This window comes from Gymnoscopelus microlampas (genome assembly GCF_963454915.1).
Source record: "Gymnoscopelus microlampas genome assembly, chromosome: 18".
In the NCBI taxonomy this organism is placed as follows: domain Eukaryota; kingdom Metazoa; phylum Chordata; class Actinopteri; order Myctophiformes; family Myctophidae; genus Gymnoscopelus; species Gymnoscopelus microlampas.
The window spans coordinates 14,305,011-14,323,106 of record NC_139955.1 but is presented as its reverse complement, the minus strand read 5'-3'; the positions used below and the strand labels follow the sequence as shown (position 1 = coordinate 14,323,106).

At 41.4% G+C, this 18,096-nt stretch overlaps 2 protein-coding genes across 2 annotated transcripts; one reads left to right on the top strand and one right to left on the bottom strand.

Moving 5' to 3' along the window:
* The first annotated feature begins 2,287 nt into the window (after window positions 1-2,287).
* prss23 (serine protease 23) lies at window positions 2,288-10,046 on the top strand. Its single transcript, XM_084042102.1, has 2 exons — window positions 2,288-2,706; window positions 6,008-10,046. Exon 2 carries the CDS (start codon window positions 6,025-6,027, stop codon window positions 7,165-7,167), a length of 1,143 nt encoding a protein of 380 aa, XP_083898228.1. The 5' UTR covers window positions 2,288-2,706; window positions 6,008-6,024; the 3' UTR covers window positions 7,168-10,046.
* On the bottom strand, window positions 9,727-17,799 carry cfl1 (cofilin 1). Its single transcript, XM_084042108.1, has 4 exons — window positions 17,664-17,799; window positions 12,800-13,110; window positions 11,983-12,059; window positions 9,727-10,736 (listed from the first exon to the last, which is right to left on the bottom strand). Exons 1-4 carry the CDS (start codon window positions 17,664-17,666, stop codon window positions 10,618-10,620), a joined length of 510 nt encoding a protein of 169 aa, XP_083898234.1. The 5' UTR covers window positions 17,667-17,799; the 3' UTR covers window positions 9,727-10,617.
* Between the last annotated feature and the right edge of the window lie 297 nt (window positions 17,800-18,096).

Sequence of the window (18,096 nt, the reverse complement as noted above, 5' to 3'; positions counted from 1 at the left end):
GTGTCCCAGCATGCATCTACCTCAACATACTATAAGACCTGGAGGACTAAAGTACCATCGTCTGACAACGCTCCCCTCAGTCTGTGGGAGCCATGACTCCCAGGTCACGCAAGGAACAACTGATCCACTGTACCAGCCTGTACTGTTGACAGGAGAGAAGGCTGATTCTGGTTATTAACAAGATTCCTTTAACCATAACCCTGATTTTACAGGATCTCACTGGAGATACCAGGCTGAGAAGTAGACCATACTGTGATAACATGCCTCAGAGTGTTTGCATTCCAAAATGAGTCGCTTGGATAAAAAATACAATCTGTGCGCATGTGAACAGTCATGTTGGCTTTAACTGTATAAATTAACTGTATAAATAGCACAAGAGATAGTTGCGTCACATCCTGTGTGATGGTAAACAATCACACTGTGGTATATTTGTGAATACTTATGAATAGAAACTGGATCAGGAGGAAAAAGAAAGAGGGAAAGAGCGAGAGAGACCCAGAGGGAATCTCTCTTTCTCTCTGGCTCTGCCTCTTGCTGTGACACAGCGCTTCTGTTTATCTAAAGATAGAGTGATATCATTACATGCTTACAGCTTTGCACATTTACACATTGACACATCTCTGGCCTTTTGCCTTCTACCTCGTGTTTCCAATGTGATTGTAAAAAGGGAACATAGCTACAATAGGGAACATACCTTAGGCTCAGCGGAGCCATCTGTAAACAACATGTTATTCATGGTGCCAGAGCTGAATTAGCACAGGGTTCTTTTATCAACAGCCAACGCAGGGTTGCCAAGGGGACAGGGGCGGATTTGGAAGGTGTTCCCTTTGGTGTGACAGTCACACAGCGAGGGCAACAGCGGACACATTGTGTGGAGGGCTTGTCTTGTGTACTCGCTGGGAGATTCCACAGCATTCCTATGACTATAAGAGCTCTGTCTCACATCTGAAACTGCTCTCTGAGAGACAGCAGGAGTGAGGCTTCACAAATTCCACAGGTCTAAAAGAAGCTCCTGAATGAGATTTTGAAAGACCTCTTGGAGATCAAGGTCAGAGATCCAGGCAGCGAAGCCAGACGTGACAACTTACACAGGATGAACGCTTCAGCCAACATGCCCCAACACCTGTGGAATCCTCTGCCTGACGGCTATGATCTTATGTGAATCAATTTGTTTTCTTCATCAGGTACAACTGTGATAGCTTTTTGGCGTAGATAGCTGTACTGGAATACAACCATGGCAGAGACGAGATCTTTCTTGCTTGGCTGCCAGCTACTGAGTTGACAGAGCGCCTTACAAGCTGATGCAAATAGAGATGTGGTTAAAAACATACTTTTTAGTTTTTGCAAAAAAACATCAGCTATTGACAAAGCGGACAGGAAGGCAGGAAGACATGCAACGACTTGTGCCTGACATCAAACTTTTACATGGTAAACCCAATTTTAGCATTTTGGGCATTTCATGCTTTATTCAGTAGGCTACATAAAATCTATCTGAAAAGGACAGTTAATAGAGATACTGGAAAGGGTGGGAGAGTGAGGGAATCACATGAAGCAAATAAAAGCGTTTTAATTCTACTGTCAGTTTTCATTTATTTTTTAATTTTTTGCAAGATATGCCCAATGGTGGAAAAAGTACTCAAATGTTCTACTTAAGTAAAAGTACCAATACTGCAATGCATAAATACTAAAAGTCTGGAATTCAACATTTACTTGAGTAAAAGTACAAAAGTATTGGTATCAAAATGTACTTAAAGTACAAAAGTAAAAGTACTCATTATGCAGAATGTCCCATTTCACAAGTTTTCAAATGTATAAAAATCTTTTGAAAATAGCATATCTACAAGCTCACAATGTGTTGCATCGCAACACATTGTAAGCTTGTAGATCAGCTATTTTCAAATGTCCGAAATGTATATAGGGCTGAAGTGGGTAATGTATGTTTTGTAATAATAATCCAAATCTACAAAGTAACAAGTAACTAAAGTTTGCAAGTAATTGTAGTGGAGTAAAAGTACAATATTTGTCTCTGAGATGTAGTGGAGTAGAAGTAAAAGTATTGAAAATTAGACTAAGTAAAAATACCTCAAAATTGTACTTAAGTACTGTACTTGAGTAAATGTACTTAGTTACTTTCCAGCATATGCCCTAAGGCATTAGGACAGGGTGGCACCACCACCATACACATAATAGAAAGCGTTTTAGTTCGTTATTATACAGTAGCCTACATGCACCCCACCTACCTTCTAACTGGCACATGGGCGACAATTAAAAAGTGTCTCCATATTTCCAGTAGCAGCCAGACCAGAGGCGGGGCAGGAGGACCATGAAGGAGGGATATGAGCTGCTGCAGTGCACACATTCTTCTCACACACATTGATTTCAGCGAGCCGGTTTTCGGAGGAGCTTCAGAACTGGACAGAATAATCCATCTGGCTGGTCATAATATAATAATAATAATAATAATAATCCATCTTGCCGGTCATCATATACAAAAACCCTGGCATTTTTGTAAAGCTATTAATTTGCGCACGTTGTGTGGATCATACGCGTTCCGCCGGACAAGTCCATCAACAGGACAGGACTGTCTGTCACAGTTAAATATAGACATGAAGAGCTGGAATATCACAATGAACAGAACATTTGATGGAGAGAGAAACGTGACTGGGATGTAGCCTATAATTACGGATTTTAATCGCAGTTTAGGAGGTAATTAACGTTTAACTATTGTAGCCTATTTACTGTGTCTGTTATCATATATATGTAGATATACTTTTTTTTCATGTTATTCGTGTCATGCAATTTAGAAGCACATTTCATATTCCATGTATTTAAAAAAAAAAATACATATTCCCCCCGTCTCCCCATTTGACCAGTAAACTACCAGGGGTGGTGTAAAGTAACTAAGTACATGTACTCAAGTACTGTACTTATTTTGAGGTACAATTTTGAGGTACTTTTACTTTACTGGAGTATTTCCAATTTTCAGTACTTTTACTTCTACTCCACTATACATGGCAAATATTGTACTTTTACTCCACTACAATTATTTGAAAACTTTAGTTACTAGTTTGTAGATTTTGATTATTATTACAAAACATACATTACCCACTTCAGCCATATACATTTCGGACTTTTATACATTTGAAAAAATCTGCATAATGAGTTGGCTACTTTTACATTTGTACTTTAAAAGTAGAGTATATCTACATTGCAGTATTGATACTTTTACTTAAGTTAAACATGTGAGTACTTTTTCCACCACTGCCAGTACCAGTGACTGTTATCTTTAGTCTCCACAATAGACAGGAAAAAGTCAACAAAGTGTGTTGTCTTTGGGGTCCCATAATAACAGAACTCAGAGAGACACCAACAGTGTCAATTTCACACGCCGTTAGTTTAAAAAGGGTACAGAATGACAAAGCTTCAATGGGGTGGGTTGGGGGGGGGTCTCTATTCAGGACAAAGGTTCACTTTGGAATCAGATTTTCCCATAATTCCAGGGGCTTCGCTATGGGGTCAAAGTCAAAGATGACATGAAGAATGTGTGGCCAAGGGTTCAGGTGTAGCTTTGGGCTGGGAGTCTAATATAATGGTGTTGTGAATTAGTTTAAAATATCATTTTCATTCAACCTATGATTTTCATTTTCAATTCAAAGTGCATGTTCAATTTCAAAGACGTCTGACATTGATTTAACTTTTTGCTGTGTGCATCAAATTGCAAATGATGATGGTGATGATGGTGGTGTTGTGTGTGCGTGTGTGTGTGTGTGTGTGTGTGTGTGTGTGTGTGTGCGTGCGTGTGCGTGTGCGTGTGTGTGTGTGTGGGCGTGGGTGTGGGTGGTATGTTCGTAAAATGTACATTAGTTTACAAAAGTTAAGATTGGCATGTACTGATGGTCTTTAAATGCTTGACAAACCTGGCCCTTTCAAAATGCAATCAGCTAGTGTCCAGGCTTAGTACACTAACCCCAAAGCAATGCCCTTCCACTAACATACATCAACTTTGTCACTTCAGCTATCATTTTCCTATGGAATTCAATAGGAGGAGCCTGCATAGTTTTCCAAGGGTTGTGGTGTTTTTTTGGCTAAGGGCCTGCTGCGTCAGCTAAGAGTCAAATGATGTACTCCACGCTGAAACAAGTAGTGTGTGTGTGTGTGTGTGTGTGTGTGTGTGTGTGTGTGTGTGTGTGTGTGTGTGTGTGTGTGTGTGTGTGTGTGTGTGTGTGTGTGTGTGTGTGTGTGTGTGTGTGTGTGTGTGTGTGTGCGATAGAGAGAGATATTGTGATGCTACATCTACTTTGTCACTCAGTATCTCAAAGGAGGACAGAGATTCCAGGGGCCCACAAAGGTCCTGTGGTTTATAGCTGATATTTTTCCTGCAATAATGAGAATCCAATGTGATGTTGTCTTGGGATCTAGAATTCCATGCTGCTCCCCTGAAGGAAGAAATTATGTTGGGTCCATGAACTTGACAGTTGTTGTGTTGTGGTTATTGGACAATGGGACAAAATTACTGCACTTAGTCCTGCATTGAGGTTCTCAGCTAAATGAGGGATAGAATCTTCACTACAACACTACGTGTACAAGTAAATTTCTTTCTGCCAGTTAATTTCTATGATGCTTTTGATCAGCTGAAATAGCTGTAGCAGGCTGCAGCATGCTGTTTCTGTTGTTTTTTTTGCGATGTTGAAGGCCTTGTGGTGAATGGATGTTTCCATGATTAAGATTCAAAGGCCAAGACACAGGTGACTCTGTTCACTGGTAACAATATGAAGCCAAGTCCCAATATTCAAGGAAAAGGCTTTGCTAGCTAGCTTGTTTACAGTGTTACATACAGTGTTTATGTTTATGATTTTTACAGACCTGCATATAGTATTGTAACGGAGCTTTTCAAACGATCCATAGAGCTTTTACTTTGTACGAAACATAAAGGAACAGGGTGTTTTTCTGTGTCATTCACCATGACAAACACTCTTCATTTTACAGAGTCTCTTTTATGGTTTGATAGAGGATAGTATATAATGTAGTTGTGTGGACAGGCCCCACCCTGCACCATTTGTATGCAAGTCTCCATTGGGCTGCCATGCCTAAACTTGTCTCTTTTCACTTTCAGACACCTGCTCTCTTCGTTCCATGGGTGCCTGAGGGTCCATAGTCTCAGGAGGGATCAAGTATCCCTTTGTCCTGGCTAATGGACCTACAGTTCACATGCACCGTGGAGTAGTTAATGTTTTACGGAAAATAACTGCTTGTCCCAAAACTATATGCATTCAATTTGACACCTTTATCTTTATTTCTCAACATCTCCTTCACCCACCATCTGCCGTTATGAAAAATTCAAGCATCTTGTGACTAATCTGAAGCAAGTAATACTCTCACACTCGTCACACTACTCTCACAGGTCATGCTGTATTATATCCTATTCAAAAGTGACATATTGTATTTATTTGTCTAATTGTTATTAAATGAATTAACATGACCATTATCCAACCCTCTCAGGTTTTAGTCAGGTAGGTAGCTAACAAAAGATGCCTGTGAACTGATAAAACAGACAGAGAAATGCATGTTGTTGACTGTGGCATTGAAATCCGATTTCCTGAATAATCCATAATACAGGAACAGGAGGTGCCTTGTTAATGGATGATGTTAAGTCCTACATTACAGCATTGGCTTGTTTGTGTAAGCTGATCTCATTGGCATAGGCACTAAGATTTCCAATCCTTCTGTCAATGTGAGAGAGTCCAGATTTCATGCTGATTATAGTTTGTGTGTTAGCAAGATGGCTCTAAATGAGCTCCATAGTTTCATAGCTTCTTCATAAACTTCCCATTCTCCTTTAACCAAAACAACGCTTTTTTTGGAAGGACTTTATGACGTTGCTGGAAAACATCACAAGCTATTTGTTCTTGTGTAGTTCATTACTCTCTCTCTCTCTCTCTCTCTCTCTCTCTCTCTCTCTCTCTCTCTCTCTCTCTCTCTCTCTCTCTCTCTCTCTCTCCTGTTTCAGTATTTTCCATCACCAACATGACACCACATCATCACAACTCCCTCCTGGCTCGTCTCTCCACCACACTCCTGGTCCTTCAGTTCTTCCTGCCCCTCTGTCTGTCGTCGCTTCCAACGACTCATCATCACCTCCCTGCCCATTTGCCCTCCCTGACGCCTCACGCCCCCCAGCCTCTCACCCGCTCCCGGTTCAGCGCTCACACTCAGCTGGACTTCACCACACACTGTAACTCCAGCTGCTTCCACCGAGGAGAGCAACTAAAGGATAAACTGTCCTTTGAGACCCTGTATGCCGATGGCTCTCGAACCCTCACCACCATGGATGTGGACAGTGAGGAGGAGGAGACCACCTTCGTTTCTCACACCCCGCCCCCACAGAGGAGAGGGCCAAGAGTCACCTTCAGACACAAACGTGTTAAAAGGCAGATCTACGGGGCTGATGGACGCTTTAACATCCGTGGGGACCATTTCCTGTTGGACTACCCGTTCTCCACAGCGGTGAGGATCTCCACTGGCTGCACTGGGGTTCTGGTGTCTCAGCGACATGTCCTCACGGCCGCCCACTGCGTGCACGATGGGAAGGATTATGTCAAGGGGGCACGAAAGCTCAGGGTGGGGTTCCTCTCCCCTCCTTCCATCAATGGCACCTCCTCCAGGAAGCCTCTGGTACGCTGGGTTCGGGTCAAACGTACCCGAGTGCCAAAAGGTTGGATCCTGGGCCCCCAGGAGGTCAGTATGGACTTTGATTATGCGCTGCTGGAGTTGCGCTGGCCACATCGTAGGCCCTTCATGCGCCTGGCCGTGACCCCGTCCTCTGAGGACCTGGCCGGGAAGCGCATCCACTTCTCCGGGTTCGACAGCGACAGGCCCGGGGAGCTGGTGTACCGCTTTTGCCCTGTGGAAGACGAGTCCAACGATCTCATCTATCAGCACTGTGACGCCAGGCCTGGGGCCAGCGGCTCAGGGGTTTACGGGCGAGTGTGGGACAACTCTCTGGAGCGATGGGAGAGGAAGGTCATTGGGGTCTTCTCTGGACATCAGTGGTTGGAAATAAACGGAGAGAACCGGGATTACAACGTGGCCGTACGCTTCACGCCACTGAAATTCGCTCAGATCTGTTACTGGGTGCATGGGAACCAAGAAGACTGCAGTTTAAACTGAGATAGACAAGACTGTGGTTGAGTCGGATCAAACAAGGACGGACGTTTAAATGTTGGATGAAGGGTAAAAGAAAGCACATAATGGCTCACAAGAAAGGGGGTAAAGTGCCTTATTGCTGCTAGTAAAACAGGTGAGACAGAATTTAATCCAATTCAAATAAGATGGAAAGACATGTAAGAAAATCACACCTTCTAAATTCCACCCCGAAAATGCAGGAATGTTCCTTCGTGGTCCAATTCCCTCAGTGAGTCATTTCTCTCCTGTCTGTAATTTGCTTCTGGAGACCTTTGGCTTCATAAAACATGTCTGCCAGTGATATCATCATCACAGCAGCTTTTAATGCACTTTTCCTCGCAGTCGGATTCATAACGTTGTCAGTATTTCCACCTTTTAAAAGCAAGCCACTTTTAACAAGAGAGGAAAGAATAACACTGACTGCGTGTGTGTGTGTGTGTGTGTGTGTGTGTGTGTGTGTGTGTGTGTGTGTGTGTGTGTGTGTGTGTGTGTGTGTGTGTGTGTGTGTGTGTGTGTGTGTGTGTGTGTGTGTGTGTGTGTCTGTCTGTGTGCGCGTGTGTAGTGGCAGGCAGCACATCCAGAAGCAAAAGGTTTTAAACAGCCATTTCCTGTCACCCACAATGCTTTTGTGAAAATAGCAGATATACTAGCTCACATGGCACATGGCATCAAGATCTGGCGCATTGTGAGCTTTTAGATATGCTATTTTCAATATCTTTGAATGTTGTTGTAATGTTTTGATAAAATGTTTGAAATGTTTGCTTAAAAAGACATGCCCAAAATAGGGATGCCAGGGTGAAAGTGGTTAATAAATAATTGAAAGGGGAAGAAAAACGAAATCTAATGAATACCATCTCGCACCGGCTGTATGTATTGTACAGTAAGTAGATTGATTTAACTTTTTCTTAGAGTACCTAAGTAACATTCAACAATTGATACCATTTGGTACATCTTTAAATCATGTTCACTCCTTCTGTTGTTTGCTTTTATTCACTTCCTGCATTACATTGTACAACTGTCAAGACTGAGCCATGGGGAAGGACAGGCCTCAAAGAATCATGCTGAAATTCTCCAAGTTTCTCCTGAGAAGCTGCATAATGACAACGACATAGATGCTTATTTAATACAGTTCCACAGACATAACATTTTGAAGCTTCAAAGCACATCAGAAGATGAGACTGCTGAATGAACAAATCAATGAAATTGTGAATCCCACTGAAATGTTTTGCTCTAAAGTTGCTGCATAGGCCACACATTGCTCAGTGTGGGTTGGATGGTCGATCAGAATGTTAATAATTTTATTTTCGAGAAAAAATATGCTTACAGATATATTTTAATAAACTGAGAGATTTCTAACAATGCTGTGTGCCAAGTTTTTTGTACCAAAGAGTGTGGAGGAGTGGAGCTGGGGCGCCCTCTTGTGGTCTTAACAGGTAGTGCATCTGAGCTGGCATTTAATTGTATAAAACTGTAACTTGATGGGTATGGAACTTAAAAATGACAGGTAACTAACAGATGCCAAGGTTCATGTTAATGTATTAATTGGAGGAAAATGGTCTTCATAGATTTTGTCAATGTCACCAATATCAATTCAATTTTAAAACTTCCTTCTCCAATGTAGTGTCAGTTTATCAAATCACAGAATTAATTCAACAGGCATCAAAGAGAAGCACTGCTGCAGTATATCTGTAATGCCTACAAGCGAACCAGAAACTGAGCTAAAAAGTCATTTTAACGAACATTTTTTATACATTATAATTAATAAATCATTATTTTAAACAATCGGTATGGTAGCGCTGTGGTTACCAAACTGTTATCTCTGGAGGGCCCAATTCTTACATCTGACAAAAGCTGAGACCCCTCCCCCGGCTCCCCCAACACACACATAATTTGAACAGTGTTTCTAGTGTACTTCACAATGATGTCACATGTGGGACTAAGGCTAAGCTATGTTCAAGTTACAAGATAACAGATACTGTATGGGGAGTTGGGTCTGATACCACTTCAAGAAAATGCAGGTAGTCAATGGATGAAAAGGACTCGTTTAGAAATGGTCAGGAGACTTTTATGATTTTGTGCAACATGTAAAACAAGTCCCCAACCCCCTTGATCTTTGGCGCCCTCCAAAGGGAGCCCGGACCACAGGTTAGTAAACACTGTGTAGAGTATGTTATTACAATATAACTAGTCTCCCTACTCTTCTTAAGGCATTTAGACACTTGTTTGTTGGGTAGGACTCATGATTGACAAAGGGTACTGGCCGAAAGACGGAATACAATCATCTCCCCTGGCCAAGTGGGGATTCTCTCTTATAAGAACGGTAGGTTTGTTCTCCTATGCGGGAAACCCGGGTTTGAATCACAGGACATGAAACTTACAGATTCAGCTTTGAAGGCGTTCCCATTTACGATTACACTACAGGATAAATCACTGGAACTAATTAGAATGTAAGCCATGAATTAATGCCTTATATATTTTTTATGTGAGTTTTCATTCAAAGCAGAAGACCTAATTGGTGGAAAAACATCAAGTCAGACCAAGTCAGTAGTTTAGTGCCTTTTATTAGAGATAAGGAGACGATACAAAACATCCACCATTCAAGAATCAGTCTAAATACTGAACACTTCAACACAGGCTTCAAATCCATCATCGCTCCTCATCTGAACCCTTCAAGAACACGATCTAGACTTCTAACCCACCGGATCCTTGTTTGAACAAGTAACGAGGAATGTGATCTTTAGAACATCAATGCCATTGTCGTTTTTTTAATCTTTTCATTGAGAACAGGAAATAAAAATGGAATTCAGTAAAGTTTTGGAATTTGCATGTTCAAAACAGAAACAAAACAAAATACCAAACAAAAATCAATGATCTTCAACCGTGTTTCCCCCCAGAGAAGGTTTTGATAACATCTTGTGCAATTAAGTAACTTGGTTTGAACTAACACCTAGTCTCAACTACACACACTTAAAAAAAAACTTTAACTCGAAGTTTGGCAAAAAAAAAAAGGTAGTTGGAACAATTATATATATATTTTTTTCGAGGATTCAATAGTTGTAATCCTTTCAGTTGTTGCCTGTCCCTTTCTCTGCAATCATTCAAATGGAACCCAAGAGAACAAAACCCTGTCCTTCATACATTTACATTAAGTGTTTTTAGTTTTTAAAGTCTTCGTTCTTCATCATCGGTTGTATTTATTTTGTTTTCCTTTGTGTTTTGTTCATCTTCATGTGTGTGAACTGGAATGACAGTCTGCAGTTGTGGAATTTTGATACTGTCACTTAACCCGCACCCACCCACCCACGATATCCCTCCCCCAGAAGTGCCACAAATGATCCCGGTTCTGCCTCTGCCCTTCCTCCGCACCAAATTGGAATGAACGGCTGAACCCATCAGATGTGTCTGGTAGGCCTCGATTGAAGCCTGGGGCTTGATTTATAGACTAACAGGGGTTCCTTCCAGAGAGATTACCGATGCACCGCCAAGCTTTTCAGCGAGAGTACGCCGATCTTTGATGTCTTCCAAACCGTTCACCTGCCACTCATGTTTGATACCTAAGAAAAAAGAAAAAGAAAAAATTGCTTAATCAAACAAATTATTTTTGTTTCTATTTATCTATCTACGCCTCTATTCCTATCGTATATCAAAAGGTATTTTATAGCTTGTTTCCAATTCACACTAGTCTTTACAGTCATTGATGTTCCAACTTTTGTGTCATTGCCGTTTGTCTTTCTCTGTGGTGACATCACAAATTTACTCTCCAGGATAGTGAATCAATCCATTAAATAGCAAACTTGAAATTGACGAGGTGCCATTAATGAGCAATAGAAGACTGAGTAGCTACACACTTACAATTCCCATCCAAAAATCTATTGATTATTAATATATTTATTGATACCCAAGTCAATTCATTGATTTTGGTTATCAATGCATTTTTACTCCATTGCTGTAAATGTACTGATATCCTGAGACAAAACCACCAGCACCCTGATCAGTTAAATAAATAAACTTTGTGGTTCAAGTGTTTGGCTGGTGAGCGATGTCTGTTCACGTGTGGAAGACGTGAATGCGTGAGGCAGAACATACAGACACTGAGGAGAGCAACTCCCTTCAGCTTGAATCAAGGACTGCTTTAGTGTTTCTGTGACTGATTAGGGTCTGTATGTCACAGTGCATTTTTGTGTCTTTCAGTTTGACAGGAATTTGATCATGTGAACTTTAGTCATGTGGGCTTGTTATGGCTTGATTTACAGTAGGAAGAAATACAAAGCATGTTAAAGTAGGAAAAATACTATGGTTATTGTTCAAGAAAAGGCACTTCTGCATTTTATTAGTGTAGCCCACTATGTAGCCCATCTAATTTGGTTATGTCGTTCCTGGTCCTCTTATTTCTCATCAGCATTCTATTACTGACGCTGTCTGAACTAGAGTGCCATGCTCGAGTAGCTGCTACATCAAGCCTATTTTTGGGTGCAGGCTAAGCCCTATGAGATCTCTAAGATCACGATGCAATGCGTTGTGAGCTTGTAGATCTGCTGTTTGCCATGTTTGAAAAATATAGAAATAAACAGTTTGAAAATGTCTGCCTATGATGTGGCCAAAATTGGGACGCCAGGGTAAAAATGGTTAAGCCTAATTTATACTCCATCGCACAACAGTGTTGATTGCTGAAAAGAACTGATTTCCAAATGCGTGTCGTGACACATCGTTAGCTTGAAGCTGGACGCATAAAATGAATCACCCAAACAACACATTGATTCTCATCTATTAACAGATTAACCGACAAACATAATATCTCACCTGTGAATTTCTTCTTAATGGCATCTTTTGAGCTGGCGTAAATCATCTTACTTTTCAGGGGCGCACTATCTGGAGCCCTGTGTGGAATGAAGACAATTAAACCAATGATCTATGTGGGAATAATTTGCTATTTGCTTTATAATATTTGTATCAAGAGAAAGTAGAGTTTGAGGTCATGTTTTTAGGTGGGGAAAGAGGGCGCTGTCGCAGGGTAAAATATTCAGCTTACAGATGGAAGCTCTACACTTTCTGCCTACGTTTTCAGTTGTATTATATATTCTTGGCAATGACGACATCATGAATTAGGCATTTGTACCATATTTAGTGCTCCAAAAATATTGGCTTTTCATTAGGGAATGATCACACATGCGCTTCATACACATCAGAAGTGTCAGCTTCTCCGTTCACTTCCATTCTATGGGGGGAAAAAAGGTTGGAGCTTGCCGTTGATGGCATTGGCGCGTTAAGTTCAACACGTAGTGAACTTTGACCGGGTGTCTACCAAAAGTAAACCAGCTTGCAGTTTTCTTTCAGTGAGCCAACAAATCCAATGAAAGTCAAACAAACTACACACCAGAAAAGCACTGCCCACAACCCGCAAGACAACATGGGAAAGTGGGGCATCTGAAGCCTTGGCTTGTGTTGGCTACAACACATCCGACACAGATGTGTGATTGTACCCTAAAGTCTTTACACTCAGGAGATTGCTGTTATCTTACTGGTCTGTTTCTAGGTCTGCCACCACTGTGAAGCATTTTGTTTGTATATTGCAACCAGACACACTGGACTCTTGATGGGTGTCTGTCTGGGTTCTCACCAGAAGATGAAGACCAGGTCTTCCTTCTTTGTCTCCTTTGTCTCGTAGGTGGCATCGTACAGAGCGTAGCGGCAGTCATCTGCAGGCAGCATCTTTACAAAGTGCTGGTAGGGGTCCTGGACGGTGGTTCCTAGGTCTCCCAGCAGGATCTCTTTGCCTTCTTCAAGGACTATGTTCTGGTTGTCCTTGCTCAGGCAGAACATCACAGCCTTCTTCCTCTTCCTCTTCTCTTCCTCGTTGGCCTGGGCCTTACGCACTTTCATGTCGTTGAAAACCGCAACCACTTCATCTGTGACTTTGATTCCGGAGGCCTGCACACAGAAGGATCTGTTAGTTCATCTTCAAGTACATTTCCAATTTGACAAAGAATATTTTTTCTGCAACATGTTGTCAGAACTATGACATAACAATGTAATACAGTGACATATACTGTGTCAACACAAAAGCATTGCCAATTCGAGACTGCACCCTGCTGTCTTAGATGACATTGTGGGCCACTCTTATAAATAAATATTTACGTTTAAAGCTGAATACAACTAAAGTCCTAGCATTTGCAAGTTTTCAATTACATCCTATGAAAACGCAAAAAAACTAAATTTCAACCACGGATGTTGATACTTAAATACAAGACAAGCCTGGTCTGAGGAGAAAGAAAATGGCTATCATGTTAACCTTGCTAGGAGTGGAGCTTTAAGGAACAGAAAACATTGACACCAGAGAAACTGGAGAAGGACCCAAGAGGGCTGCATGTGACTTATCACCCTGAGCACAACACTCCTTAAAAGGGCAGCTGATAAAGAGAACCGATATGAAAGGTGTGGGTGTGGCCCCTTGTTACAACGGTGGTGGTCAAGAAGACTTAAGAAATAAATTATACACTGTCCAACCTTCACAGCAGTGGGTAAAATAAAATCACCATCTGTGATTCAGTCAGTGAGGAAGACTTATTATTCCACTTCCTATAAACAAGTTCTAGCTGTTGAAGCTGAAGAGGAAGTGAAAACAAATTAAGATGTAGTCCCATTGTAGCCGGACAGCTGCTTATCAGTGCCAAAGTTCAAAATCCACTATTGGGAGAGCACTAAGGTGCGGTACAACAGGTGTGTCTCATACATATCTGAATAGACCATGAGCAATAACCTTGTCATTACATAAGACATGATGTTGCTAGGCCGTTTACAGCCTCATGACATGACACGGTTTCACCATGTTGCTCGATGGCAGGAAGGGCCGTAGGAGCAAAGGGGTGGAAACAGGAATTAAGGGGGTTAGACTGCAAGGCTCTGCCACAGACAATGGGTCTTCTGTTGGAATACAAACAAGTGACATCCCTGAGTCACAGCTGCCCCATAAACTCAACTCAGGTCTTCTGATTTTGTTTAGGGCAGTGCCCCCCCTGGAATCACATCAGTGTCAGGAAGACAAAGGTAGAGGATGTTAACCATGCCTGCAAATAGTTTGACACAGGCAGAGGAAAAGAGATGTGTGCGTTTTAGAATGCCACGGCAATATCCCTACACATAAAATACTTACTTGTGTCATCCAGTGACATGCAAGCAATAAGTGACCCACATTTAGAGGGAATTGTGCAAAAGAGGCTCAGGCTACTGTGGGTAGGTTTGCTCTACTTGGTTTATTGGTGAGAAAATTTGATTATCAAAAGAACATCAATATATAGATTTCCGACGAGCTGCATTTTGTGAAGAACAGCTGACATCAAAACTGGGAGCCACCCAACTTCTGATTTCCTCAATTCTGACTGTCAATGTCAAAAAAGAAAAAGTGCTGATTATTACAATAGAAAAACGAATTGCAAGCTTACTTCACTTCCCCCCCCTTGTAGATAGACCCAATGGCCTGTGCTGATTACAACCTACTCTTTTGGTCAGTCCAGTCAGAGAGAATACTCTCACATCCCCACAGACAGCCTCCTCTTCCTGTCATAAAACACCAAGCAGTGTTGCCCAAAGTCTGGGTTCAAGTTACTTAATTTTAATAGAAACCTGACTATTAACCAAATAATCCAACAGTTCCATATAAATACTTGTTTCGTTAACGTTGATTAGGTAGATCTACATTTTCCATAAAGGTCAACATAACTGGAACAACCAAGACCTGTGGACCAACTAATGGACAATATCGCCACATCAGCATAAACACATCTATAATTACACATATCTAGAAAGGAATTCTTGAAATTTCACCTGTCAGTTTTGATAAGTTGACACCAGGCAGCCTAAGCCAGAATATGTTTTTAAAATATTATTTTGATATTATTTTAAAATGTTAATTTGTTGACCCCCAGACATTAGGGAATGTCTTAGGAACACTCAGATTTTGAAAGCACAAGTTAAATTCTTTGATGAATTGAATACATAGGGCCCCAATGGAAACAAGCCATAGTGCTTTCTTGGGTTAATCCTTTTTAGCATCCCTTTGTATAGAACTGTACTTTCTGTGCTTTTTTAGCAAACTGCTAAATAAAGTATTCAATCAAAAGGAAGAGAATTAGATAAGCTCGAAACGAACCCGTTAAATCTAAATATGTGCGTGGTCTCAAGTCAATGGAATTGAAAGGTGCATGTAATGAAAAAGTTTAAAAGATGTTGTAGTAACTAAATATTCTGATCCACCCTCTGCTGTCTGCTCAAGAAATAAACCACAGAAATTGAGCACTCATTATTGCCTCACAAATGCTTGCAACATTCGACTTGACGATGGGGGTGGAAAAAAGAGAAGTAAGCCATCATTCAATGGAGCTGATTTCTCTTAAATCCACACAGTCGGTGTTTCAAGTCATATGGTGGACAAATTAGATGCGTAGCTCCAATCAGGAAGAACAAGAAGAGGCCCGTTAGCTTCCGCTGGCTAACCTTAAATGCTAAAGTTATAACCTTACATAACGCTGACATCCTCTCGAAAATATTCCTCAACCCTCCATCTCCTAACCCAAATAAATAAATAAATGAAAACATAGCGGGCGGGAGGGATACATGCACCGGCTGAGAATTTAAAACGGATTCAAAACAATAAAAATGGCATTAATAACACAACCACGACCAAAAAAAGGTCTTTGCACCAAATTCAGGGTGGGGCCATTGAATGCAGCAACCCAGCAGCAGCACATGTGCGCTAGCTTCGCTGCTATATAAGGCAAAAACCCTGCTCTGAAACGATTCAAGTCTGTCAATTTCACTCATTCTTTTGTTTCTCTGCGGTTTTTAACCCCTCGTGTTCTGCATGGAGTCCTGCTGTTCGTCATCTAAACTAACTGTAATTCTCAGCAGCGCACAGAAGGAGGAGGAGGAGGGCTGAACTGGAACGACGTTGGCCGAGGAGTACAAACAAAGAACAAGGAAATCACAGCAGCTAACGTCAGCCATACTGCCTGTCATTATGGATGTGTCAAACATCCCATAGCCAGGAAGAACACACTGGCTCGTCGGTTGTCAGAACAACAGACTAATTGTATTTATGTGTAACATATTCTGATGATGTGACAGGTCTGTTTAGATTAGTTAGTCTTATTTTCTCTGGAATATCATATAAAAAAAAAAGTTGCCATTTAATTACTACACGATAACCCTTGTTTGTACTAGTATCCACAGACGCACACCTATGTGTTAAAATTGATGAGCACGATAGTTCCACTTCTCCCCGAGTTATATTCAATTAACATGTCTTTATTCTAGGAGGCCTATATTGTACATTAATATACATACATTTCTTAAGACTTGATTGTATTTTATTTCAGACTTGCTTTGGCGACATAAACAATGTTTCCCATGCCAATAAAAGCCCCATATAACCACTTAAACCCCAACATCCGTATTCCGGGGGAACCCGCCGTCACAGAAAGGAGCAGATATGAAAGCTCTCCTTGTAGGATCGGCTATTTTCAGTGAAAATATCTAATGCAGAGCGAAAACAGAAAATACACTAGCACAGAGTCCTGAGGGACTTCGCTCAACCATAAGGGATTCAAGTGGTTAAATGTATTGAATACATTTACTCACGTTTGGACAAAAGTTGTATCCACTGTCAACCAAACCAACCAATCACAGCCCGTTCCTCACGGGCTATGGGACGGTACGCTCAACCATTTTATGCCTCCTCCGCTAACAATACAGTTAGCTGAACACAATGTAGCCCCTGGGGCTACGACGATGCACCTGCCGTCACACCGCTACCCGAGCCCGGCGTCTTACAAACGGCACACCGTCGGTAAAAGCAAGCAGAACCATGAATAATGTTTCATGTATTGGTTTTATTCATTGACATTCATGAGGGCTCAATATAAAACGAGACCGACGACTGAGGCCCCTTCTTTTTGTCGAGAGAGGAAGGAAATGGCGCCAGTTGTTTTTGGCCCGTTAGTCATCATTTCTCTGCATCTTTGAACCTTTTCCGGACTGTTTGTTACCAAAAGGGCCGTTGAAGTAACCAGCTTTATTCCTAAATTAAATATTAAAGTTGAACAAATAATGGCTCATCTAAGCCTCCCCCTAAGATTGCTAACCGGCTAGTAGCAACCAGTTCAAGCCCATGAATAGAGGCTCTCTTTTGACAAATGATGTATGTTCAACCAATAAAAAAAAAAAGGTCCCAAACTGTTAAAACTAGAAAAAGAAAACAATTTTCCATGTTAAAGACATTTTATGTCGACTCACGATGAAGCAGACAGTGGCCCCGACTTGGTCATTCTGAGGAGAACCAGATTCAACCTCTGTCTATTCTTATTAAAAAACACCAAAATTATTATAAAAGGACTCCAATCGTCCCAACCTTTGTAAATCTTGCATTTAGTGCAACAACAATAACCATTGTTAATGTTAATAACGGTGGAATCCAGTGTGAAACGTACCATGTTGCTGTTGCAGTGTATTGGTGGTCGTGTCTCTGGGTGGGTTGAATTGAATGAGGCTGTGATGATGAGGCAGCGGGTCTCGCGGTGGATACAATCACGTGGGCGCGCCTCCTCTGCGCGTGCTGCCGCCGCGCCCGGCGTGCACGTGGTACCGCGGGCATGAGCATGAAATCTGCAAGGCGCGCCGCCACCAGTGTTGCCATGTCGGCTTATTATGAGCGACTTTGGGCTTCTTTTTCTGTAAAGTCGCTTGTAAAAAATGGTGGTTGCGGTTTTTTTGGGCTTGTTTCTAAAGTGTAGTAAAAAAATATGTATTTTTCAAATTATTCTTTAAAACAGTGGTTCTCAAATATTTCCATGAACATGTTTGTACCAGGGAGCATTTGTGTTGTTAGAATGTTTCAAATATTCCACATTTTATTGCAAGAGT